Raw genomic sequence first — 25,758 nt, 5'->3', positions numbered from 1 at the left:
CACCCCCACCCCTCTCTTCACACTCTGCACTTACGTCTATCATATCTGCAGCATCTATAGCCTGGAACGATAATCAACCAATTCTGCCCTTCTCTTAAAGATAGACACAAAATGCCGGAGTAATTCACTGGGTCAGGCAACATCTTTGGAGAAATGAAATAGGTGACATTTCCGGTCGAGACATTTCTTCAGACCAAGAATCTGAAGAAGGGTCTCAATCCAAAATGTCACCTATTTCTTTTCTCCAGAGATGCTGCCTGACCCCCTGAGTTACTCCAGCATTTTGTGTTCTATTTTCAGAGTAAACCAGCATCTGCAGTTCCTTCCGCCACACACTGCTCTTCTCTCAGCCAAGTTTCTGTTGTGGCTGCAATGCCAAAGTTCCCTGAACCAATATAAGCCCTCAATTAATTTGCATCATCTGCCAAACTTCTTGCGTTGAAACAAATGCAGTTTAAATTACCGTTTTATTCTCTGTATTTGCTGTGCTTCTCTTCTTCTTCTTGCGTATGGGGTGCACAGCCTAAAGTTGCAGGACAATTTGTTCTATTTGATCTTATTTGATTGTGCACTGATTGCATTTGTCGAAACAGGGCGGACCATGTGAAGGTTGCAATCTCCCACCCCGCTGTGCTCCGCATTGTTCTCTTTACTGAACTCTTTAGCCCACAATTTCTCATCTGCCTCCTTTCTGCTCTGGGACCTCCATAAACTCTCCTCCTCCCACTCCCCACTCACCCACGCCCTCACTCTCCTAATCTAGCTCCTCTAGATTAAACCTCCCCAGTACCACTGATCAATTGTCCCCGAAATGAGGAGGTCACATTGGTGGATCTGGAATCACATTCAGGACAGATCACGAAAAAATTGTGGATTTACTCCCTGAACAGATGAGTTTTTTATATAATCCGGATCAATTTAATTATTTTCATTAAAGTTCCTCCCAGCTACATTGGTGGGATTCGTGCTCATATCACTGGGTCAGTGATCCAGAACTTAATCACCATGCTATTGATCCCCTTTGTTAACCATTAATGGTTTAGTGAAGATGTGGAAGCAAATTCCCTGTCTACCCTCTCAGCAGGAAGCAATGACAACTCTTAATGAATTATAGAGAGAAAACAAAAGCACTTTACAATTTTTAGTGAAATTAGCAATTTTGTGTTGTGTGCTTATCCATTAAGTATTCCATGTATTGCCTGTCCTTAGTAATGGTGACTGGTTCAATTATGGCTTTTTGAAATGGGATTCCACACAGCAATCTCTCCCAACACAGAACCTGACATGTTCTGTCTCAAAGTGATAAAAAATGTCTGAAGATTTAATCAGTAAGGGCACAAACATCTGCGTGCCATGGGAGGCAAACAGCTTTCAAGCAGTTCTCAAATCCTCACTTATCTCAAAGCGTACCAGGGATTTTTTTTATTGCATCCATTGCTCTTTAACCTTTTATTAGTCTATGATGAAACTTGGTGTGAGCCTTCAGGAAATCATTATTTAGTGCTTAATAAGCTCTGGACTAAGTTTAAAAGATACAATTTAAGCATTATATTTTACTGAGGTGGAAAATATGTGATTATGAAACAATTTGAATATAAAATGCTACTTATTTATCATGAAATTTGCTAGTGACAGCTTATTCCTTTTTCAAACCAGCAATAGTTGGTGTGGTATCATAGAATCAGGTTACTGGAATAACAATCAGAGTTCTGACAAAGGGTGGTACAGTGGCACAGTTGGTAGAGCTGCGGCCTCACATTGCCCGAAACCCTGAGTTCGATCCTAACCTCGTGCTATTTGTGTGGAGTTTGCACATTCGCTCTGTGACTGGTTTCTTCCGGATGCTCCACTTTCTTCCCACATCCCAAAGACGTGCGAGTTGTAAGGTTGATTGGCCTCTGTAAATTGCCCTTAGTTTGCTAAGGCTGAATTAGAAAGTGAAATAACAAAGACAGTGTGAACGGGAGAGTGAAGGTTGGTGTGGATCTGGTGAGCAGAAGGGACTGATTCCATGCTGTATCTCTAAACTTAGCTCTGTGCAAATTGTCACAAAATGCCACCTGGTTCATGAATGTCTTTCAGAGAAGCATATTTGTCATCCTTACCTGGTCAAATATATCCTGACTCCAGGTGCACCAATATGGTGGATTCTTAGGTACACAAAAAAGCTGGAGAAACTCAGCATCTATGGAGCGAAGGAAATAGGCAACGTTTCGGGCCGAAACCCTTCTTCAGACTGATCGGGGGCGGGGGGGGTGGGGTGGGGACAAGGAAGGAAAAAGGAGGAGGAGCCCGAAGGCTGGGGGATGGAAGGAGACAGCAGGGGGACTGAGGAAGGGGAGGAGACAGCAAGGCCTAACAAAATTGGGAGAATTCGATGTTCATGCCCCCAGGATGCAGACTCCCCAATCGGAATATGAGGTGCTGTTCCTCCAATTTCCGGTGCTGCTCGCTGTGGCCATGGAGGAGACCCAGAACAGAGAGGTCGGAGACAGAGTGGGAGGGGGAGTTGAAGTGCTGAGCTACCGGGAGGTCAGCTTGGTTATTGCGGACCGAGCGGAGGTGTTCGGCGAAACGATCGCCCAACCTCCGCTTGGTCTCACCGATATAGATCTGCTGACATCTAGAGCAGCGGACGCAATAGATGAGGTTGGAGGAGATGCAGGTAAACCTCTGTCGCACCTGGAACGACTACTTGGGTCCTTGAACGGAGTCGAGGGGGGAGGTAAAGGGACAAGTGTTGCATCTCTTGCGGTTGCAAGGGAAAGTGCCCGGGGAGGGGGTGGTACGAGAGAGAAGGGAAGAATTGACAAGGGAGTTATGGAGGGAGCGGTCTTTGTGGAAGGCAGATATGGGGGGAGATGGGAAGATGTGGCGAGTGGTGGGGTTACGTTGGAGGTGGCAAAACTGACGGAGGATTACTTTTTGTATGTGACGGCTGGTGGGGTGAAAGGTGAGGACTGGGGGACTCTACCCTTGTTGCGAGTGGGGGGGATGGGGAGAGAGAGCAGTGTTGCGGGGTATGGAAGAGACCCTGGTGCGAGCCTCATCTATGGTGGAGGAGGGGAACCCCCGTTCCCTGAATAATGAGGACATTTCAGATGTCCTGGTGTGGAACGCCTCATCCGTGGAGCAGATGTGGCGTAGACGGAGGAATTGGGAGTAGGGGATGGAGTCCTTACAGGAAGCAGGGTGGGAAGAAGTGTAGTCCAGATAGCCATGGGAGTCAGTGGGTTTATAGTGGATGTCGGTCAGGAGTCTATCACCTGCAATGGAGATAGTGAGGTCAAGGAATGGTAGGGAAGTGTCGGAAATGGTCCAGGTGTATTTGAGTGCCGGATGGAAGTTAGTGGTGAAGTGGATGAAGTCAGTCAGTTGTGTGCGGGTGCAGGAGGTGGCACCAAAGCAGTCGTCGATGTAGCGGAGGTAGAGGTCGGGGATGGGGCCCTGGTACGTATTGAACAAGGATTGCTCAACGTAACCGACAAATAGGCAGGCATAGCTATGGCCCATGCGTGTGTCCAAAGCTACGCCTTGTATTTGGAGGAAATGGGAGGAGTCGAACGTGAAATTATTGAGGGTAAGGACCAGCTCCGCTAGGCGGAGGAGAGTGTCAGTGGCTGGGTATAGGTTGCTTCTCTGGTCGAGGAAGAATCGGAGGGCTTTGAGACCATCGTGCTGGGGGATGGAGGTGTAGAGTGACTGGACGTCCACGGTGAAGATGAGGGGGTGAGGGCCTAGAGAATGGAATGCGCGGAGACGACGGAGAGTGTCTGAGATGTCTTGAACATAGGTAGGGAGGGATTTAACCAAGGGTGATAGGATGGAGTCAAGGTATTTGGAAATGAGTTCAGTGGGGCACGAACAGGCAGAGACAATGGGTCTTCCGGGACAGTCAGGTTTGTGGATTTTAGGGAGAAGGTAAAATCGGGCTGTGCGGGGCTGGGGAACGATGAGGTTGGAGGCTCGGTCGGGTAGGGCATTGGAGTGGATGAAGTTGGTGATGGTGCTGGAGATGGTGGCCTGGTGCTCGTCAGTGGGGTCATGGTCCAGGGGTAAGTAGGAGGAGGTGTCCGAGAGTTGGCGCGTGGCCTCAGCTTTGTAGAGATCGGCGCGCCAGACTACCACGGCACCTCCCTTGTCAGCGGGTTTGATAACCAAATCTGGTTTGTTGCGGAGTGAGTCGATGGCAGAACGTTCATGTGGTGAGAGATTGGAGTGAGACAGGGGAGTGGAGAAATTGAGGCGGTTGATGTCGCGACGGCAGTTATTGATAAAAAGTTCTAAAGCCGGATATTGGCCACGAAGGGGGTTCCACGAGGAGGGGGTGCGTTGGAGACGGGAAAAGGGGTCATCAGTGATGGGCGAGGACTCCTTCCCATGGAAGTACGCTGTGAGGCGGAGGCGACGGTAGAAGCGCTCCAAGTCGGGTGGGCGCGGATTTCATTGAGGTGGGGACGGAGGGGGACAAAGGTAAGACCTCTGTTGAGGACAGACCGTTCGGTGTTGGAGAGGGGGAGGTCGGGGGGGATGGTGAACACCCGACAGGGATGGGGGTTGGGGCCGGAGGAAGGCAGGTGGGTGGACTGGGGACGAGGCAATGTGTGGTGGGGAGGCGATGTGTGGTGGGGAGGTGGTGTGTGGTGGGGAGGTGGTGGGTGGTGGGGGTGGTGTGTGGTGGGGAGGTGGTGGGTGGTCAGGGGGTGGGGGAGAGAGAGGGCTGTGGTGTGGGTGGGGAAGAGCAGGGGTCACACAGTTAGAGGGGGTTGGGGAAGACTCAGTCGAACTGCCACTGAGGTAGACCAGGCTGGGTCGACTGGCACTAGGACCCAGTGGAGTCAACCCCAGGAGAGTGGGAGTAAGCAGAGTGAAGGTGGATTCTTAACTTGCTCCTCTTTCAGGAGTGATCAGAGATGGATACTAAATGCTGCATTTCGAGCAGTGTCTACATCTCATTACTGAATTTAAAAAATACCTGCAGATCAGGATATAACTTTAGTAAAGTAGAGATACAGCGCAGAAACAGGCCCTTTGGCCAGCTGTGTGCATGCCGACCAGCGATCATTCCTTACCCTATCCTACACTCTAAGAAGAATTTAGAGTTTTTACAGAAGCTAATTAACCTACAAACCTGTACAACTTTAGTGTGGGAGCACACGGAGTAAACCCATGCAGTCACAGCGAGAACATACAAACTCCGTGCGGATAGCACTGATAATCTGGATTGAACCGAGGTCTCTGGCACTGTGCGGTAGCAGCTCTACCGCTACACCACGGTATAGTTGATAACATGTAACAAAACCTTATCAGTAAAACAAATGTTACACTTTAGACAACAAGCTGTTGAGATAGATTCCAAACTAATTTTCTCTACATCAGGTTAATTCTCAGATTTGGCTCTGTTGGGTATGTTCTTTTTTCAATCTTCACCCATTAACTCATGCAAGAGTATCACAATGTGGAGAATGTAATGTGGTATCTGAAGACCCCGCTTGCTCCCTTTGCCAAGCACCTGCATCACTAAGGCACATTTTAACAGGATGCACTATGAGCCTCGGCCAAGGGCGTTACACTTGGCGGCATAACCAAGTTCTCAGACAGTTGGCATCAATCCTTGAACAGAGGCAAATGATCACAAATGCTTCCCCACAAACATCGGCAGGAAATGTCCACTTTACAACATTTGTACCAGCAGGCCAACCTCCAGAGCACCAGATAACATCAACGGATGCAAGCATTCTGCAGCCTGCTCGGGATTGGAAAATGGACGTGGGCTTAGAAAAAAGGCTTGTGTTCCCCCCAAACATTGTGGCTACAACACTCCGGCCAGACATGGTCCTGTGGTCCACAACAGCCAAGTTGGCATACGTTGTGGAATTGACAGTTCCATGGGAAGATGGTGTTGAAGAAGCTTATGAGAGGAAAAAGACCAAGTACTCTGAACTGGCAACTGAAGCTGCCCTGAATGGCTGGAAGACCAAGTTTTCCCTGTAGAAGTGGGATGCAGGGGATTTGTTGCTACATCTATGACCAGGCTATTAAGGAAAATGGGGGTGAGGGTTTGCTCCCTCCAACAAGCAAACAAGTCATTATCAAATTCAGCAGAAAAAAAAAGCAGCAATTGGATTTGGATCAAAAGGAGAGACAGCAATTGGGCTGCAAGATGAAGACAGGAGGGTATGGAACTGAGGGGGGTGTAACTGGGACGCCAGGTATCACCGTTGAGCCCTATGAAGATGTTGTGGGCTTATCAATGAAATGTGAAAGAAGGAGGGTGCCCACCTGATGACCCTGATGATGTACCGACACTACCTTTCACCACTCCAATCCCACTGCAAATAGCAAGAGTGCTGACTTATTACATTGATTGAAACATCAAGTCCTATTAGCTCTACTACAAACTAATCTTTTCTACATCAGGTTAATTCTCAGATTTGGCTCTGTTGGGTATGTTCCTTTTCCAATCCACACCCATTAACTCATGCAAGAGTATCACAATGTGGAGAATGTAATATGGTATCTGAACCCAACCTCAGAATGTTTCAAGATTAATTATTATTTCAAAATCTTGATAAAAATTGTTAAATCAAAAACTCTAATGAAAGTTTGGCTATCAATAACTGATCTAGAATAATATTGTTTTCATATTCTGCCATTAAATTAAATTTGAAAACTGATTAATGAGCTTTAGCTCAGAAACACAGCTTGGAGACAGGCCTTTCGGCCCATCCGGTCTCCCGTTCACACTGGTCTGTAACCTACATTCTCACTCACTCCCTACACATCTGCTGCAAAGTACTCGGCAGCCTTATGGCAACTGCAGGAAGGCCTTGAGAGGGATGACAGTAACTACTGTCCCTCAAAGCAATTCCATTATCTTGGCCCAACACCTTAATGCATAACTCACATACTGCCTCAAACTCTAATGGACATATCTACCTCTATACAGTTGTAAGTGGAGAATTCTGTGCATGATGGCACAGATGTAAAGTCTGGACCACATGTATTGAATACATGGACTTTGCACATAGCAAGAAGACTGACTGTAGGTTTTCACATCCCCACAGCAGTAGTTTGAGGCATCAACAGTCAATGTACTGGGATCCCTACATCCCTATACTACATCCCTGGGTCAATGTACAGCGATCTCTCTAGTTATAAACGCCCAACCTATGAATTGAGCTCCCATAATATTATTAAATGCAAAAGTCCCAAATACCAATATAAGATTGTTCTGTGAAGAGAGGAACTACTCTCCCTTCCACTTAGTTTAGTTTTCTATTGTCACGTGTATCAAGGTACAGTGAAAAGCTTTTGATGAGTTATCCAGTCAAAGTAAAGACTATTAATGATTACAATCAAGCTGTCCAAAGTGCACAGATAAAGGATATTTAGTCAAGGACAAAGTCCCATAAAAGACAGTTCAAAGACCTCTGATGAGGTAGAGGTCAAGAGCACACTCTAGATGGTGAGAGGGCAGTTCAGTTGCCTGATAACAGCTGGGAAGAAGCTGTCCCTATTATTTATTTAACTAACTATTTTAGTAATAGTTCTTTTTTCTCAATCTTATCTGCTTATGATGCAATTCATTACAATTCTGAGGAGTTTTTGGTTAGCATAATCAGATGTTTTTTGCGTATTTTCTGATTTACAGACAAGATTCACTTATAGATGTCTGTAAAAATGGAAACCGTTTATTCCCCAGGGATCGCCTGTACTTAGCTCAGTGACGTGGAAGACATGTTCATGAACTAAACAGGTGGTAGAAAAGCAGCAAATTTCAGCACATTTTTGTCAAAAAAAAGCATCAGAAGTCTGAAGTCAGAAGAATGTGATGATATTTTGCTTTCTGAGGGAGGAAAATCATAGAGGGCAGAAATGTCAGAATATATTTATGGATTGTTGCCAAGCATTCTCTGATCGGATAAACTGAACAAGGATAGTTTCATTGTGATATAGGCTCTGGATATTGATTCAAGCAGCCAAGGGCTTTGCTCCAACCTATTGCTGTGGCCTGGATGTTGAACTGCTGGAATGTTGTTGAAGGTGCATTCGACTAAGTTTGTGCAAAGTATTCCATCACGTTCTGGATGAGTATTGAAAATTGGAAAGAGACTATGATGGGCCAAAATGATCCAATCATTCAGTTATTCCCAGCCTCTTATTTCAGACTAAAGCTATTTTATCCATATGTCTTCAAACATTCCAGATGAAAATACCAATGCCAGACATTTGATTGCTTCCACTACTCATTCTGATTTATTTATGCTACATCCTTCCATCTCAAATCCCACAGATACAAGTCTGCAATTGATCTAGTATTTCAGGGACACCAACTTAGACATGAGCGTCCGCTGTGCTTGGGGCCTTGAAGATTCCACAGGAGCTCCAATTTCCAAGTGGAGCTCAGTATAGCAGTTAAACTGCAGGATCCCTGCAGGATCAACAGGATGCCATATCAGAAGATATGTTTAGGAAGGAACAGCAGATGCTCTCTAGAGAGATTTATCTCTTAGGGCTAATGGAATCAAGGGATATGGGGGAAAAAGCCAGAATGGGGTACTGATTTTTGAATGATCAGCCATGATCATATTGAATGGTGGTGCTGGCTCGAAGGGCCGAATGGCCTACTCCTGCACCTATTTTCTATGTTTCTATATCTGCTGGTTTAAACCAAAGAGAGACACAAAATGCTGGAGTAACTCAGCGGGACAGGCAGCATCTCTGGAGAGAAGGAATGGGTGACGTTTCGGGTCAAGACCCTTCTTCAGACTGTGAGCACAATTTCCGTTCCTCCTCTAAAAACACTAAGTATTGCTTGCTTTTGGAGTAATTGCCGGGGAAGAAAAGCCCTTTCTCAGGAACAGGACATTACACTTGGGACATCTAGCTGAAATCTAAAGGTCAGTTTCACATTTTCCAATGCCAGTTTATTTCCCTGTTGGATTCTTTGGTTTTCCTCTCCATTCTTATCTTTCCCCCTTCTACTTATTGATTGTTTTACCATTGTCCTGCCATGTGTCCATCTGCGATGATCTTTTTGTAGTGGTCAATAGTTTCTACTTCTTTCCAGTGTACTGAATGTAAATTATAACTGTTTCATCAGTATCTTCTCTATTCAATAGCAGGTTGCTCAGTTTACATTTCAGTTTTATGAATTCCTTCACCTTCTCTTATTGTTCGGGTCAGATCTGAAGAAAAAAATATCTCCTGCCTCAAATATCAATTGAAGGATTCCTCCGGACATGAAGGCTCTTTTCACTTTCAGATTCAAGTTGATTTCTATCCAATTCCATTATTAGCTGCTGTTATTTTGAATCCATGTGCCCTTCAAAAATCACTGCAGGGTGGCCGTAACCAATAGTATACCCAAAAAGCATGACACTTTATTTTGATTTAGTCAAGGCTGAATTATTATTCTTGAACTATTGAGATTAGTTTTGCTGTAGTTACTTCATCTAATACCTAATGTGAAGAAACTGAATAAATAGATCTGAAAATATGTGAAAATTGTTACACCAACAAAATTGTTTACCATTTTTAAAAAATCTGGATTAATTGTAACTGGGATGTTTTTCACTCAGGTGAAAGGCAACTGATTGATTTTATTTAAAACACAAAATTAATTAATGAGCCAGAATTAATCAATGAGTAAACCTTAATTATTCACAGTATACAATAAAAACCATGTGTTGTGGAATGAAGAAATATTTTGCCTCAAAGTCTTGGAATATGAGTTTAAATAAAGTAACAAATTATAGGAGATTAAAAAGAACATTGAAGAAAAGAGTGGAAGGTTGTTCAAGGTTATTCGTAACGATTGGGAGAATTTTGGAGCTGGTACAGCTTCATTATTGTGTTACCTGTCATGTTGCAGTAGACTTTGAATGGTCCTAGAGGGCCACTGCCATCAGTATCTATCCAGTAAGCATCAGATGTTTTGCCGAGGTGCTTATATGCCTCACAGGACTGTTCATAAATAGCTGGAACAGAGCACAAGTTGAGTTAAATTGAAACCCTTCTGTAATTTAAAAGAACCGAGTAAACATTGCAAGCTGCCAAGATAAGATTAAAAAACACAAAGCAAATAAGGCAATGACCTTGATACAACACGAGAGCTTCATTCAAATGTTCACTAATTAAAAGCTCGGAGAGTGTTCTATTTGAGTAACATATTAGGACAGATTTAACTGCACACATTTTCCACTGCTGCTCAAGCCCTCTATGTTTAAATTGACGTAATGGGATGAGTTTATATGTTTGACTGTGAAGCTTTTATTTGGGATATCCAAACGCTCTTATTGTACCAGTGTCATAGAGACATACAGTGCAGAAACAGGCCATTCGGGCCACCTTATCCATGCCAACCAATGTACTCACCTTTATCAGTTCCATTTACCCACATGTGGCCCACAGACTTTCCATGCCCTGGGATTCAAATATTTAATCAAATGTTGTGACAGTACCTGCTGCTGCCATCTTCTCAGGCTGTATACTCCAGACTTCAGCCTCTCCCTGTTTAAAAACAATGCCCCCCTCAGATCCCTTCCAAACCTCATACATCTCACCCTAGTTCTTAGATATTCACATCCGAAGAAAAGGATTCTTATTATCTGCTAATCTCTCCCCCTCTATCAGATCACCTTACAAAGTTCAAAGTATTCAAAGGTATTTTATTGGTCACATTCACATACACCGAGGTGTAATGAAGTGAAATGTTTTTTGCCATTTTGCAGTACACAAAAAAATGCAGACATAACACCAATGAGAGTCTTAAACACAAAGAACATCCCCCCACAATGGCTCCCACCATGAGGGAAGGCACAAAGTCTAGTCCCCAACCCCAGTTCACCCATAGTCGGGCCCATTGAGGCCTCCACAGTTGCCTCTACGGAGGCCCGATGTTCCTGGCCGTTCTCGCCGGGTGGTGGTGCTCCGGCGTCGGGAGAGTCCTCACAGCGGCATGGGAACCGTGGAACGGCCGTCTCCGTACTGGAGGCCGCGGCTTCTGAAGCCGACAAGGCCGCGCCGGATGGAGCTCCACAACTGCCAATCTCGTCGCGAGATCCTAGGCTCCCGGTGTAAAGTTCGGCGCCGCCGCCCGCAGCTGGCCGCTCCACAGTCCCGCAGCTCCGCGATGTTGTTCCCGGCGGTCTCAGCTCACTGGAGCTCCAGCGTGGCGACCCAGGCAAGGCATCGCCCGCTCCACGATAGCGCTCCAGCGCTGTGCTGCCGCCGAAGCCGAGGTTCTGGGCGGTCCGCGACAGGAAACGCCGCTCCATTCCCGCTGGTAGGCCGCGAGGACGGGTCGAAGCTGCAGCCCGGAGAAAAGCTGCCTCTCCGACCAGGTAGGGACCCTGAAAGGCAGTTTCCCCCTTTCCCCCTCCCCCACACAAAAAAGTCTAGACCTCCAAACAAAACACTTTAACTAACTAAAAATAAAAAAAACACAGCCCTCCGCTCCTGGGAAAGTAAATCCAACCTGTCTAAGCTGTCCATTTCACTCAGCCATCACATCCCTGGCTACATTCGGATGAATCTTCTCTGCAACTTCCATAGGCCTACCACCATCCTACCAAAGGTGTGGTGACCAGAATTGCAACATGTGCTCCAAGCCGTAGTCAATATTTTGTGAAGTTGTAAAATTATGTCCAAAATTCCTTTACATTGGCATTTTACACACTGAATGTAGAACAGGATCCATGGCCCACAAGACATTAGTTCGGCTGCAGACACAAAATGCTGGAGTAACTCAGCGGGACAGGCTGTCTGGAGAGAAGGAATGGGTGACGTTTCGGGTCGAGCATCTGCATTTGGAGAATTGTGTACAGTTCTAGTTGATCCATTACATGAAAATGATAACGTTAAACTAATCTCCTTTGCCTGCATGTGATCCGTATCCTTCCAATCCCTGTATATATCTGTACCTATGTAAAAGCCACTTAATTGCAATCATCAAATCTGTCTCCATCACAACCCCTGGCAGCGTGTTCCAGCCACCCTCACTTCTCTGTGTAACAACATACCAGTCATATCTCCTTTAAACTTTGCCCCTCTCACATTAAAGCTGTGCCCTCTAATTCTTGACATTTCCACCAGGGAAAAAGATTCAGACTGTCTACCCTATCTATGTGTGACGTTTCGGGTCGAGACCCTTCTCCATCCCTTCTCTCCAGAGATGCTGCCTGTCCTGCAGAGTTACTCCAGCATTTTGTGTCTATGTTCGATTTAAACCAGAATCTGCAGTTCTTTCCTGCCCTATCTATGCCTCTCATAATTTTATATAATTTCCATGAGGTCTCCGCTGAAGCTCCAATGATCTCCCAAAAAAATCCAAGGTTGCCTAACCACGGCTTAGAGCAAATACCTTCTAATCCAAGCAGCACTCTGGTCAATTTATACTGCACCCCCTCCAAAGCATCGACATTTTTCTTGTAATGGAGTGACCAGAAGGGCATGCAATTCTCCAACTTTGTGTATTGGGTATTTATAAAATGAGGATTGACGAGTTCTTGATTAATTAGGGTGTCAAAGGTTACAGCGAGAAGGCAGGAGAATGGGGTTGAGATGGAAAGATAGATCAACCATGATTGAATGATGGAGTAGATTTGATGGGTCAAATGGCCTAATTCTGCTCCTACAACTTATAAAATGCAGCCCAACCAAAGTCCTACAGCCACAACATGACTTCCTGATGGTTACACAAAAAAGCTGGAGAAACTCAGCGGGTGCAGCAGCATCTATGGAGCGAAGGAAATAGGCAACGTTTCGGGCCGAAACCCTTCTTCAGACTGATCGGGGGCGGGGGTGGGTGGGGACAAGAAAGGGAAAAGGAGGAGTAGCCAGAAGGCTGGGGGATGGGAGGAGACAGCAGGGGGGCTGAGGAAGGGGAGGAGACAGCAAGGACTAACAAAATTGGGAGAATTCGATGTTCATGCCCCTGGGATGCAGACTCCCCAAACGGAATATGAGGTGCTGTTCCTCCAATTTCCGGTGCTGCTCGCTGTGGCCATGGAGGAGACCCAGGACAGAGAGGTCGGAGACGGAGTGGGAGGGGGAGTTGAAGTGCTGAGCCACCGGGAGGTCAGCTTGGTTATTGCGGACCGAGCGGAGGTGTTCGGCGAAACGATCTCCCAACCTCCGCTTGGTCTCACCGATATAGATCTGCTGACACCTAGAGCAGCGGACGCAATATCTATGAGGTTGGAAGAGATGCAGGTAAACCTCTGTCGCACCTGGAACGATTGCTTGGGTCCTTGAACGGAGTCGAGGGGGGAGGTAAAGGGACAAGTGTTGCATCTCTTGCGGTTGCAAGGGAAAGTGCCTGGGGAGGGGGTGGACTTCCTGATTTATGTACTCAATGTCTCGACCAATGACGACAACCAGCCCTACACCTTCTTTACCACTATATACGTGTGTTGCAGCTTACAGACAGCTAAGGATTTGGACCACAAGTTCTCTTTGTACATCAGCTTTAAAGGGTCTTGTCTTGTACATGGCCAAAAAGATATGCATATATCCGCACAGGTTAGGTATGATTCTATGCTGCCGTGTTAAAAATGCAGTTCCAACTCACTTCAATATCCAACCTCTATTTAAAAACCTGGCATTCCAAGATATGATGCTTATGTATAATTTTTCTGAAATCTGAATTCTTTTGTCATAAATGTTAATATTTCAGAAAACACAATGACGATTATATCATCAGATTTATCATCATGCCACACTGCATAGTTTCAGTGTGAAACAAACTTCATTTTTTCCAGATGACCATCCTGAAACATGGAACTGAAAACACCATTTTTCACACGTAATTTACTTTTATGTCAGGTGTAAAACTGGTGAAAACAAATGGCTATGTGCTACTCCAAATACCAATAAAATGTAAAGACTGTGCCCTTTCTCCAGTAATGGGGCTTATGATAGAAACTACCATTGATACAACTGTAAATCAAATGGTACAATGGGGCCTGAGTGCAGGTAATGAGTAAATCTCAAAATTCTGAGATTTTACATTATCTGCTCCCCTGGGTCGTCCACTTGATGTCCCCTGGTAAAGTCCCAAACGGGTCCCAAACTGCACGCAGGTGCAGCAGGCAGTAAAGAAAACGAATGGTATGTTGGCATTCATAGCAAAACGATTTGAGTATAGGAGCAGGGAGATTCTGCTGCAGTTGGACAGGGTCTTGGTGAGACCACACATGGAGTATTGCGTACAGTTTTGGTCTCCAAGTCTGAGGAAGGACATTATTGCCATAGAGGGAGTGCAGAGAAGGTTCACCAGACTGATTCTTGGGATGTCAGGACTTTCTTATGAAGAAAGACTGGATAGACTTGGTTTATACTCTCTAGAATTTAGGAGATTGAGGGGGGATCTTATAGAAACTTACAAAATTCTTAAGGGATTGGACAGGCTAGATGCAGGAAGATTGTTCCCGATGTTGGGGAAGTCCAGGACAAGGGGTTACAGCTTAAGGATAGAGGGGAAAATCCTTTAAAACCGAGATGAGGAGAACTTTTTTCACACAGAGAGTGGTGAATCTCTGGAACTCTCTGCCACAGAGGGTAGTTGAGGCCAGTTCATTGGCTATATTTAAGAGCGAGTTAGATGTGGCCCTTGTGGCTAGAGGGATCAGGGGGTATGGAGAGAAGGCAGGTACGGGATACTGAGTTAGATGATCAGCCATGATCATACTGAATGGCGGTGCAGGCTCGAAAGGCCGAATAGCTTACTCCTGCACCTATTTTCTATGTTTCTATGTCCCTTTCAGAATGGCAGGCAGTGACTAGTGGGGTATCGCAAGGCTCGATGCTGAGACCGCAGCTATTTATAACATACATCAATGATTTGGATGAAGGGATTCAAAGTAACATTAGCAAATTTGCAGATGACAGAAAGCTGTGCGGCAGTGTAAACTGTGAGGAGGATGCTACGAGTATGCAGGGTGACTTGGACAGGTTGGAGGAGTGGGCAGATGCATGGCACATTAAGTTTAATGTGGATAAATATGAGGTTATCCACTTTGGTAACAAAAACAGGAAGGCAGATTACTATCTAAATGGAGTCAAGTTGGGAAAAGGGGAAGTACAACGGGATGTGGGGGTCCTTGTTCATCGGTCTATGAAAGTAAGCATGCAGGTACAGCAGGCAGTGAAGAAAACAAATGGCATGTTGACCTTTATAACAAGAGGAGTCGAGTATAGGAGCAAAGAGGTCTTTCTGCAGTTGCACAGGGCCCTAGAGAGACCACACCTGGAGTATTGTGTGCAGTTTTGGTCCCCTAATTTGAGGAAGGACATTCCTGCTATTGAGGGAGTGCAGTGTAGGTTTACAAGGTTAATCCCGGGATGGCGGGACTGTCGTATGCTGAGAGAATGGAGCAGCTGGGCTTGTACACTCTGGAGTTTAGAAGGATGAGAGGGCATCTTGTTGAAACATATAAGATTGTTAAGGGGTTGGACATGCTCAAGGCAGGAAACATGTTCCCAATGTTGGGGGAGTCCAGAACCAGGGGCCACAGTTTTAGAATACGGGGTAAGCCATTTAGAACGGAGACGAGGAAACACTTTTTCCCCACAGAGTTGTTAGTCTGTGGAATTCTCTACCTCAGTGGAGGCCGGTGGAGGCCGGTTCTCTGGATACTTTCAAGAGCGAGCTAGATAGGGCTCTTAAAGATAGCGGAGTCAGGGGACATGAAATTCCTGAGGATTACAGTGTATGTTTCCATTAGATATACTGTTGATTTCTCAGTCGAATCTCAGTGTCCTCGCGCAATATACAAAGCCTAGATTAGAAATGTATTCTGTCAGATGGGTAAATGATCCATGAGCAGTTATTTTCACACACACCTTCAATCTCTCATTGTGGAGTGTTGGGCACGTACATTCATTTAAAGTAAAAAGGCTTAAAATACAATTTTATATTGAGCAATACCTCTGAGAAATGTTCTAAGTTGAGACTTCAAAAATAATTGAAGCCAAGAACTATTGAACTGGACATAGTTATTCAGTATTGAATCCACTAATCAAAAGGCAGAAGAAAATTGAAGGACATTCTGCCGAGTGTCTTTTCAGACTACAAGAGATAAAACATTAGAACAAAGTATTACAATGGCGTTATCTTTCTCTCAGCCTGCCGGGGAGCTCTAAAATAATTCCATTAAATTTCAAGCTGAAATCCAAACTCCATCTCACTGCACATGTGAATCAAACAATTTTGACCTCATAATCAACCTGAAAACTTTGAGCTTTAAATATCTAATCAATGTATCTCCAGTTGATGGAAAATTGCATCTGTAAATTTGGTTTTAAAACTTATGGAAATTCTTGAACCCCTGAGTGGAAGGTTTTAACAAAATAACTAAGCCATTATGCGCCTCGCCAAGCACAGCTAACTGATGGGCTTCTGGTGGTGTTGAATACGTTCCCAGTCCTGATATTCTTTGTATATTTCATTTTTTGATTTGTCCCTATCTCAAATGAGTTCTGGCTGACAAACTCATTATCCATGGAGATCCCCTGTGAAGAAGATGCTTTGATTGTCATACAGGATTGAGTGTTGCTTTTCATCGACTGTTTGTTTGTTCCTGAAATCCATTTACCAGTTTGAGGACACTGAGACGAATTTTCATCAGTTTTTGGTTTATTTCTGGACCTTTGCTTTTATGGTGCATCCATCAATAGATTTGACGTGTAGGTAGTTTTGACAATAGACAATAGGTGCAGGAGGAGGCCATTCAGCTCTTCGCGCCAGCACCACCATTCAATGCGATCATGGCTGATCATCCACAATCAGTACCCCGTTCCTGCCTTCTCCCCATATCCCTTGACTCAGTTATCTTTAAGAGCTCTCTCTTGAAAGCATCCAGAGAATTGGCCTCCACTGCCTTCTGAGGCAGAGAATTCCACAGATTCGCAATTCTCTGGGTGAAAAGGTTTTTCCTCATCTCCATTCTAAATGGCCTACCCCTTATTCTTAAAAAGTGGCCCCTAGTTCTGGACTCCTCCAACATCGGGAACATGTTTCCTGCCTCTACCATGTCCAATCCCTTAATAATCTTATATGTTTCAATTAGATCCCCATCATCCTTCTAAATTCCAGAGTATGCAAGCCCAGCCGCTCCATTCTATCAACATGACAGTCCCACCACCCCGGGAATTAAGCTTGTGAACCTACGGGGCACTCCTGCAATAGCAAGAATGTCCTTCCTCAAATTTGGAGACTAAAACTGCACACAATACTTCAGGTGTGCAGTTTTTGCTACACCTGGTTGGAAGGGACTGCAGATGCTGGTTTAAATTGAGACCCGACCCAAAACGTCTCCCATTCCTTCTCTCCAGAGATGCTGCCTGTCCCGCTGAGTTACTCCAGAATTTTGTGTCTATCTTTGCTACAACGAGTGTTTGCCCAACACAAATTATATGCAATGAGGTTCATCAATTGGGAAATACAATTTTGTATAATGCAGGTCTAATTGATTATTACACCATTTTAAAGCCCTGTCCCATGGTACGAGTTCATTCCAAGAGCTCTCCCGAGTTTGCCCTGATTCGAACTCGGAGATTTACGGTAATGGCCACTCGTCAGTACTCGGGGCTCTCGTGGACATTTTTCAACATGTGTTGAAAAATTTTCACGAGTCTTCCCGTGCTTACCTGTCGTTAGCGAGTCTTCCCGAGTATCTGCCGTTAGCAGTACGAGCCGCTAAGAGACGTCCCCGAGCTCCAACGTACCCGCTACATTCATTCTCCGTGCTTACCACGAGTTTGATTTTTTTTAAACTCGGGAGAGCACTTGGAATGAACTCGTACCGTGGGACAGGGCTATCAGTCGAGAGCCGGAGAACCACTTAAAAGTTATTTTGGAATTTGGATCGCAGGGAAAAAAAGATGTCTTGGAAAAGAAACATTTACATGTAGCTTCCCCCCAGTAATTCAACATCATTGTTTCTTATATCATATTGTGTTGGGATACGTTCATGGTGGGAAGCCATGGGAATTGACAAGCTTCTATTGACACTTGTGCAATGTTTATTCAAACAATGTAACGTACCATCTTTTGTATTTTTAGCTTGTAGTAACAAAAATAAGATTACAGTTATTAAAAATAATTTTATGTCTAAAAAATAATTTTGTTACTGTGAGTCTGAAACTCTCTTGCCCCAAACCCTTATTGACATAATTGTCTTTACAATACAATTTCTATAATACAAGGTTTCTTAGCAATGCAACTATCATGTAATAGCAGAACTACTTGTACTGAAAGGTGTTAACTTCATATGGATCTCACTAATTTTCACGCAACACGCTACCAATCCTAGTTGTGGAGACATTGGTATAGTTGTCTCGTTGTAGGGCACCGATTAATTTTTAAATTCTTGATCTTAAACCATGTATTCTGCTTTTGTATGTAATTTATTGTGCTTTTGTAACTAATTTACTGTGCTTTTGTATGAAATTTATTGTGCCTTTGTATGCAATTTATTCTATGTAATATCTCGTATTTCATCTGGACCTTGAGTCTATAATAAAAAGTAAGTAAGTAATAGTTTTCTTTCTACTCTACCACTTATTAATATTAATGTTTCCCCCCACTGATTTTATTGAGACACTGTTTTTAAACGGAAATTAGTGTGTTAGTTGTATGAGCAATGCAATGGAGCAGTAACATCAGCCATGTACATTGTCAAATGGATAACTAACAGCGAATAACTAAAGAAATTGATATCAGGCAAAAACAATCTCCTTACAGTAGATGACAAGACTTGTGGTGACAGTATCAGCTGTAGTTCGGTTAATGTTAGTTAGGTCAGCGCTCTTATCTCTGACAGAGAACATTGTGTGTTAGAATCCCACCAGATATTCAAACAAAAAAAGCTAGAAAGTCATTCATGTGTGGCGAGATCGTGTACTGCGAGATCTCACACTATTAGAAGTGGTATATTTTAATGAGTTTTTAACTAGGAACCTCTCTGCTCTCTTAGGTGCCTGCAAATACATATTATGCCACTATTTTGCAGAGTTATCTTGCCAATATTTATCCTTAAATTAAATATCAGTAAAATAACATTTTATTAACCTCGGCATGCTGACTTCTGTAATTCTGTAATTCTGTACTGGAATCAAACAAAACAACTTTTACGTGGCAAAGGGACACAAAATGCTTGAGTAATTCAACAGGTCAGGCAGCATCTCTGGAGAATATGGATAGGTGACGTTTCGTTCCAGAGATGCTGCCTGAACTGCTGAGTTACTCCAGCATTTTTGTCCTTTTGTATATTAACCAGCATTTGCAGCAACTTGTTTCAAAATCTTAAGTGATATTTGATGTGCATTTTATAGCATTACACTTTAGCACATACTCCAAAGAATGAGTTTCTACTCCCTTTAGTCCCCTCAAGCATTGAGCTGAGAATTTGTTTGTGATTGAGTTTTACTCCCACCAATACTTAATTCTTATTACCAAATTAGCATGCTTTGTATCAGTCCTCTCTGGTGCCTGTGACACTGCAGTAAACCTTCACTTTTGCTTATCTATTTTTCTGTTTATTAGACTCCACTTGACTTACTTAAACTTAAAAACAATGAACTTTTGATGCTACGGGTTTTGATTGATATAAAATTTGAAAGCACCATTGCTAAAGGATAAAACTAACGGAAATGTATGCACTGAGATTGAGAAATTTTCCAATTAAATCAGAGCACATTAATTCAGTTATCAGCAGTTCTCTCTGATAACAGAATTAATGTGTGCTACATCGTAATTCTTTGTAAATGAAAGGAATTGAGCTCTGAAAATAAAAGTGACCTAATTACAATGTGTGCATTAGCTCTATCAGGCTGTAAACTTTAATTTCCATTTGAATCAAACTCAATAGGGATTTTCACCCTGACAAGATTCTAATTAAATCCATGGCTCCCACACAACTGCCTTTCCCAAATACTAAAACAAAGAAGGATTTTAACACTTTCGATCATAAGATCATAAGAGATAGGAGCAGAATTGGGCCTATCAATCAAGGCTGATCATTCTCTCCCCATAACCTCTGACACCTATACTAATCAAGAATCTGTCTATCTCTGGCGTAAATATATCTATTGACGGCCTCCACAGCCTTCTGTAGCACAGAATTCCTCAGATTCATCACCCTCTGACTAAAGAAATTCCTCCTCATATCCTTCCTAAAAGAACATCCTATAATTCTGAAGCTATGACCTCTAGTCCTAGACTCTCCCACTAGTGGAAACATCCTCTCCACATCCACTTTATCCAAGCTTTTCACGATTCTGTACATTTCAATGAGGTCCCCCTTCATGTTAAGTTAAAGTTTAATTTTAAGACTTTATTTGGATATTAGCCTCTTATTTGGGGACAGCTTATACTTTTGCCAATAAACAAGGATTCCTACTTAAATATGGCTTAAATGTTTAATTAAACCAGCAGTGAACATTGTCATATTGATTACTGGATACTTAACAGTGAATGACTGAAGAACATTGAAATGCGGTTAAAACAATTGCTCTGCAGTAGATGACAAGACTTGTGGTGAAAGTATCAGATGTAGCTTGGTAATGTTAGTTAAGGTCAGCCTCTTTATCTCTGAGATAGAACATCTTGCTTCAGAATCCCACCAGGTATCAATCCAACATGTTAGAGACACTATACTGGGGAAGAGGATAAGATTTAATAGGAATTGGAGAGGTAACTTTTTCACACAAAGGGTGGCGGGTGTACGGAACAAGTTGCCAGAGGGGGTAGTTGAGGCTGGGACTATCCCAACGTTTAAGAAACAGTTAGACAGGTACATGGATAGGACAGGTTTGGAGGGATATGGGCCAAACAAGGGCAGGTGGGCCAAAGGGCCTGTTTACACGCTACTTAGGTGCCTCCAAATAATTAGAAGATATATCTTTTGATGAGTTGTTCAACTCGATCCATGTCTGCACTCTTAGGTGCACGTAAAATATATTTATACAACTATTTGGAAGAGTTGTACCCGTGGTTCTTGCCTATATTTATCCCTAAAACAAATTTAGAATGCCTTTTATTGTCATTCAAACAGACAAGATTTGAATGAAATTTCATTCCTACAGTCATGACATTACAAAAAAAACCAAGACACACACTTAACACAATTTACACAAACATCCATCACAGTGACTCTCCAACACCTCCTCACTGTGATGGAAGGCAAAAGTCTTATCTCTTCCCTTTGTTCTCCCGCGGTCCAGCAGTCCAACTGCAGCATTGAGGCGACTGGTGCTCACGATGTTAAAGCCCCCGGCAGGCGGTGGTAAGTCCCGTGGCCGTTTAAGCCACGCGGGGCGATGTTAGACATTTAAACCCCGCGATTCCGGCGGGAGAAGTTGCTATTGCGGGTGATCCGAAAAGCGGTCTCCCACCAGGGACCTGCGAGCTCCCAATGTTCCTGTCCACCGGGCCTGCGGTCGGAGCCTCCAAAGCGCTGAAGTCGGGTTACAGCCACGCGCCACCACAGCTCTCCCCGCTCCGAAGTCGGCCAGCTCCGCAATGACTCCGGAGACCCGACAGGGAAAAAGTCGGGTCCCCATACAGGAAAGAGATTAAACGGTTTACCCCCCAACCCACCCCCCCAAACCCCTAACAGTCTGAAATGTCCTTCTTTTTCAGGAAACATGGCTCCACCTCAGCCCTCGCCCCATCTACACTGTTGTTGATGATGCCCTCACCCATATTTCCCCCATTTACTTCTGCTCTCACCTTACTGCCAGTCTGAAGAGGGATGGAATGGCCTACGTCCTCACATTTCACTGCTATTGGCCACATCTTCACTTCCCCATCCCTTTCATCTCTCTGCAGCAACCATTTTCTTTCATGGCTCGTGGTTTACTCATCTGGCCACATCCCCACTGTATTTTCCCTGCCACGGTAAGAGGTGCAACACCTGACCCAACACCTTCTCCCTCACCGCCATCCAGGCACCTAACAGTTTAAATGGTTACTAACATACAGAAAACCTGGTCTGGATTGTATGAACCGGATGTGTAATATGAATGACAGATATAATCAAGAAAGCTAATATGATTAATCTACACTGAGGACACAGAGATTCTCATCTCCTCTACCTCATCTAGTGCATTCAGTGCACTCGATTAGTTTAGAGATACAATTTAGAGGCACAGTTTAGAGATACAGAGCGGATATGGGCCCTTTGGCCAACCGCGTCTACGCCGACCAACAATCACCCGTTCACACTAGTTCTATCCTAAGCTGTAGGGACAATTCTTCTTGCAATAAAAACTAAGACCAGTTATTTTCCAACCCATTGTGGGGCACACAAGGGAGTTCAACCCCCACAATCCAACATTATCCCTCTGCCTCAATCAGTAGAGTCGTCGATTCATACAGCGTGGAAACAAGCCCTTCGGCCCAACTTACCCATGCTGACCAACACGACCCATCTACATGAGTCCCACCTGCCTGTGTTTGGCCCATAATCTTCAAATCGTATCCTATCCATGTACCTGTCTACTGTTTTTAAATGTTGTTAATACGTCAACTACCACCTCTCGTTCCATACACGACCATCCTTTGTGTAAAAAGATTAACCTTCAGGTTCCTATTGAATATTTTCCCCTCACGTTAAACCTATACTCTCTGGTTTCTGATTCCTCTTCTCTGTAATGGTGAATGGACATATAAGCTGGTTTGTTTGCATATTTTTGATGCAGTGCACTGTTTATGAAATATATTTGATGGCAGATAATTCCAGCCATGTTTTTAAAAGTTTGTTTTTTTCACTCATTTATGAGATGTAGATGTTGCATTTTGTGTTTGCCTATTTATTGCTTGCAATAGATTGTGCTTGAGGTGGTTAAGTTTAGAGTTTAGAGAGATACAGCAGGGATACAAGCCTTTCAGTCCACAGCTGACCAACAAACATCCCTCATTCACACTAGTTCTATGTTACCCCATTTTCTCATCCACACCACCCTGCACACTCGGAGTAATTCGAAGAGGCCAATTAACCTATAGACCACATGGCTTTGTGATATGGGAGGAAACCCATCAGATCACAGAGAATATATGGAAACTCCACACAGAAACACACTAGGTTGGGATCAAACCTGGGTCTCTGGTGCTGTGAGGCAGCAGATCAACCAATTATGCCCACGGTCCACCTTCTCCTAGAGATGAAGTCTCAGCCATGAAGATATTCCCACAGTATTGGAAGCTTCGAGGTTTTGACCGAATTACAGCAATGGGAGCGAACCAAGTATATTATTAGTGTTTAAGAAGGAACTGCAGATGCTGGAAAATCTAAGGTACACAAAAAAGCTGAAGAAACTCAGCAGGTGCAGCAGCATCTATGGAGCGAAGGAAAAAGGCAACGTTTCGGGCCAAAACCCAAGGGTTTTGGCCCGAAACGTTGCCTTTTTCCTTCACTCCATAGATGCTGCTGCACCCGCTGTGTTTCTCCATCTTTGTGTACCAAGTATATTATTACTTGCAGTAAGCATTGTTTGAATTTCTAGTTGTCAGCAATTCACTTGCTGAGATTAAAAACAAAGAGCTGTCAATATTGGGAATTCGAAATTAAAATAGAAATTGATTGAATGAGGTCCGCCACATCTTTGGAAAGTAAAGAGGTTCATGATTCAGGTCCAAGTCCCTTCATCAAATCCGGAAAAAAGAGAAAAACAAAGAGAGACCACAGGAGAATGTTTTGAACGTGGGGAAAAAAGCAAACTGCTGGAGAAATTCAGTGGGTCAGGCAGAATCTGTGGAGGGAAATGGATAGATGCCATTTTGGTTCAGGTCGCTTCTTCAAAAGGTCGCCAAAATGACTGAACAAAGCAAAAAGCCGTGGAAGTTGGAAATTTAGAATAAAACAGAAAATACCAAAATGCTTGGCAGATCAGACAGCATCTGTGAACTGAATATAGATAACATCCCCAAGAAGTTATCTTTGTTTTTCTCCGGCGATAAGTCATACAGCATGTAAACAGGCCCTTCAGTGGTGAATCTCTGGAATTTTCTGCCGCAGAAGGTAGTTGAGGCCAGTTCATTGGCTATATTTAAGAGGGAGTTAGATGTGGCCCTTGTGGCTAAAGGGATCAGGGGGTATGGAGAGAAGGCAGGAACAGGATACCGAGTTGGATGATCAGCCATGATCATATTGAATGGCGGTGCAGGCTCGAAGGGCCGAATGGCCTACTCCTGCACCTATTTTCTATGTTTCTATGTTTCAGCCCTAGTCATTCATTCCAACCAAGATGCTCCCTCTAAGCGTCCCATTTGACAGTGTTTGGCCCACATCCCTTTAAACCTTTCTTCTCCTTGTACGTGTCCTAGTGCTGATTGACATGTTTTTCATGGGATCGTATAGAATAGATGCACATCTTTGATCACATGGAGTCTGCACTACCCGTTAAGTACACATTTACACAAATCCTACAACGATCCTATTTTATTCTCTCTACATTCGCAACATCTTCCCCAGATTCTACACCTCACCTGCACGCAAAGGGGCAAGTTACGGTGGCCAATTAAGCCATCAATCTGCACATTTCTGGGATGCAGAAGGAAGACGGAGTAATCCCACACAGTCACAGAGAGAATGTATAAACTCCACAGAGACAATACTTAAGGTCACAATTGAGCTGGACTGCTGGAGCTGTGAAGCAGCAGCTCCATTGACTGTTGTACATGGTCATCTTTGTTAAAGTTGTAATTCCCTATTGAGTTTAAGTTTACCTTTAATATTGTCACATGTATTGAGGTACTCCAAAAAGCATGCTAACCAAACAGATCAGATAAATTTTATACAATATACAGTCGTCAAATTCAAGAACACTAGATAGAGCTAAGGGGAAGGTACTGAGTGCAGAATATAGATTTCAGCATTGTAGTTCATCAATTCCATAGACAAAGTCCAATGTCTGCAATGGGAGAGAGGTGAATTGGACAGAACCTTGACTTATGGACGAACCGTTCAGAAGTCTAATAACAGAGGGGAAGATGCTGTTCCTGAGCATAAATGCTTGTTTATCAGAATTTGTTTCCCTAAGGATTACAATGATATCAGATTGAAAGATTACTGGGCTCATGCAAAGGCAACGGTAAGCAGAGCAGATGCAGAAAAAATAACTGCATGTTGTTTAAAAGAGGGGAAAATAAATTCAGATCCATTTGTTCTCACTGACTTCCATCTTGTCTATGAATATTCAGGCTAACTGAATAAAATATCATGTTTTCAAACATGACCATAATTTTACAGTAATTTTTCTCTCCAAATATTTTACCACCTTTTTTGATAAGAACACATGCTGTAATGTTAAAAAGTGATTAAAAAAAACATTCTGGATACCATAACCTGAGTGTTTTGCAGTCAGATTCCAGTGGAACCTTTATCCAAACAAAAAACTTTTCTGAATAGGGATGATGGAGTTTTTGTTAGTATTCATGACAGATCAATGGGTGAAGGGATATGGAGTAAGTGCAAGGGATATGGAGTAAGTGCAGGTTGAGTTGTTTTTTTTTAAATCAGCCACTATCTTATTGAATGATGGAGTAGGAACAGAAGAGCTTCAGAGGTTATGGGGGGAAGGAAGGAGAATTAGGTTAGACAAAAATAGATCAGCCATGATCGAGTGGTGGAGCAGACTCGATGGGCTGAACAGCCTAATTCTACTGCTATGTTTTATGGTCTTAACAGAGAGGTGTATGGCCTATTCATGTTTATCTTTCTCATATTCATACGTTCTTAAACTATCATC

At 43.7% G+C, this 25,758-nt stretch overlaps 1 protein-coding gene across 2 annotated transcripts in view; it reads right to left on the bottom strand.

The window, feature by feature from the left end:
• LOC129710200 (contactin-associated protein-like 2) overlaps positions 1 to 25,758 on the bottom strand; it is a 1,639,166-nt gene that overhangs the window by 684,457 nt on the left and 928,951 nt on the right. For both annotated transcript variants that reach the window (XM_055657015.1, XM_055657024.1), the window contains exon 12: positions 9,864 to 9,983. In XM_055657015.1, coding sequence (XP_055512990.1) covers positions 9,864 to 9,983 — 120 coding nt within the window. The remainder of the gene's footprint in view (positions 1 to 9,863; positions 9,984 to 25,758) is intronic.

This window comes from Leucoraja erinacea, chromosome 2 (genome assembly GCF_028641065.1).
Source record: "Leucoraja erinacea ecotype New England chromosome 2, Leri_hhj_1, whole genome shotgun sequence".
Taxonomy (NCBI): Eukaryota; Metazoa; Chordata; class Chondrichthyes; order Rajiformes; family Rajidae; genus Leucoraja; species Leucoraja erinaceus.
Note: the sequence above shows the minus strand (reverse complement) of the source record. Positions and strands in the feature narration are given on the sequence as shown.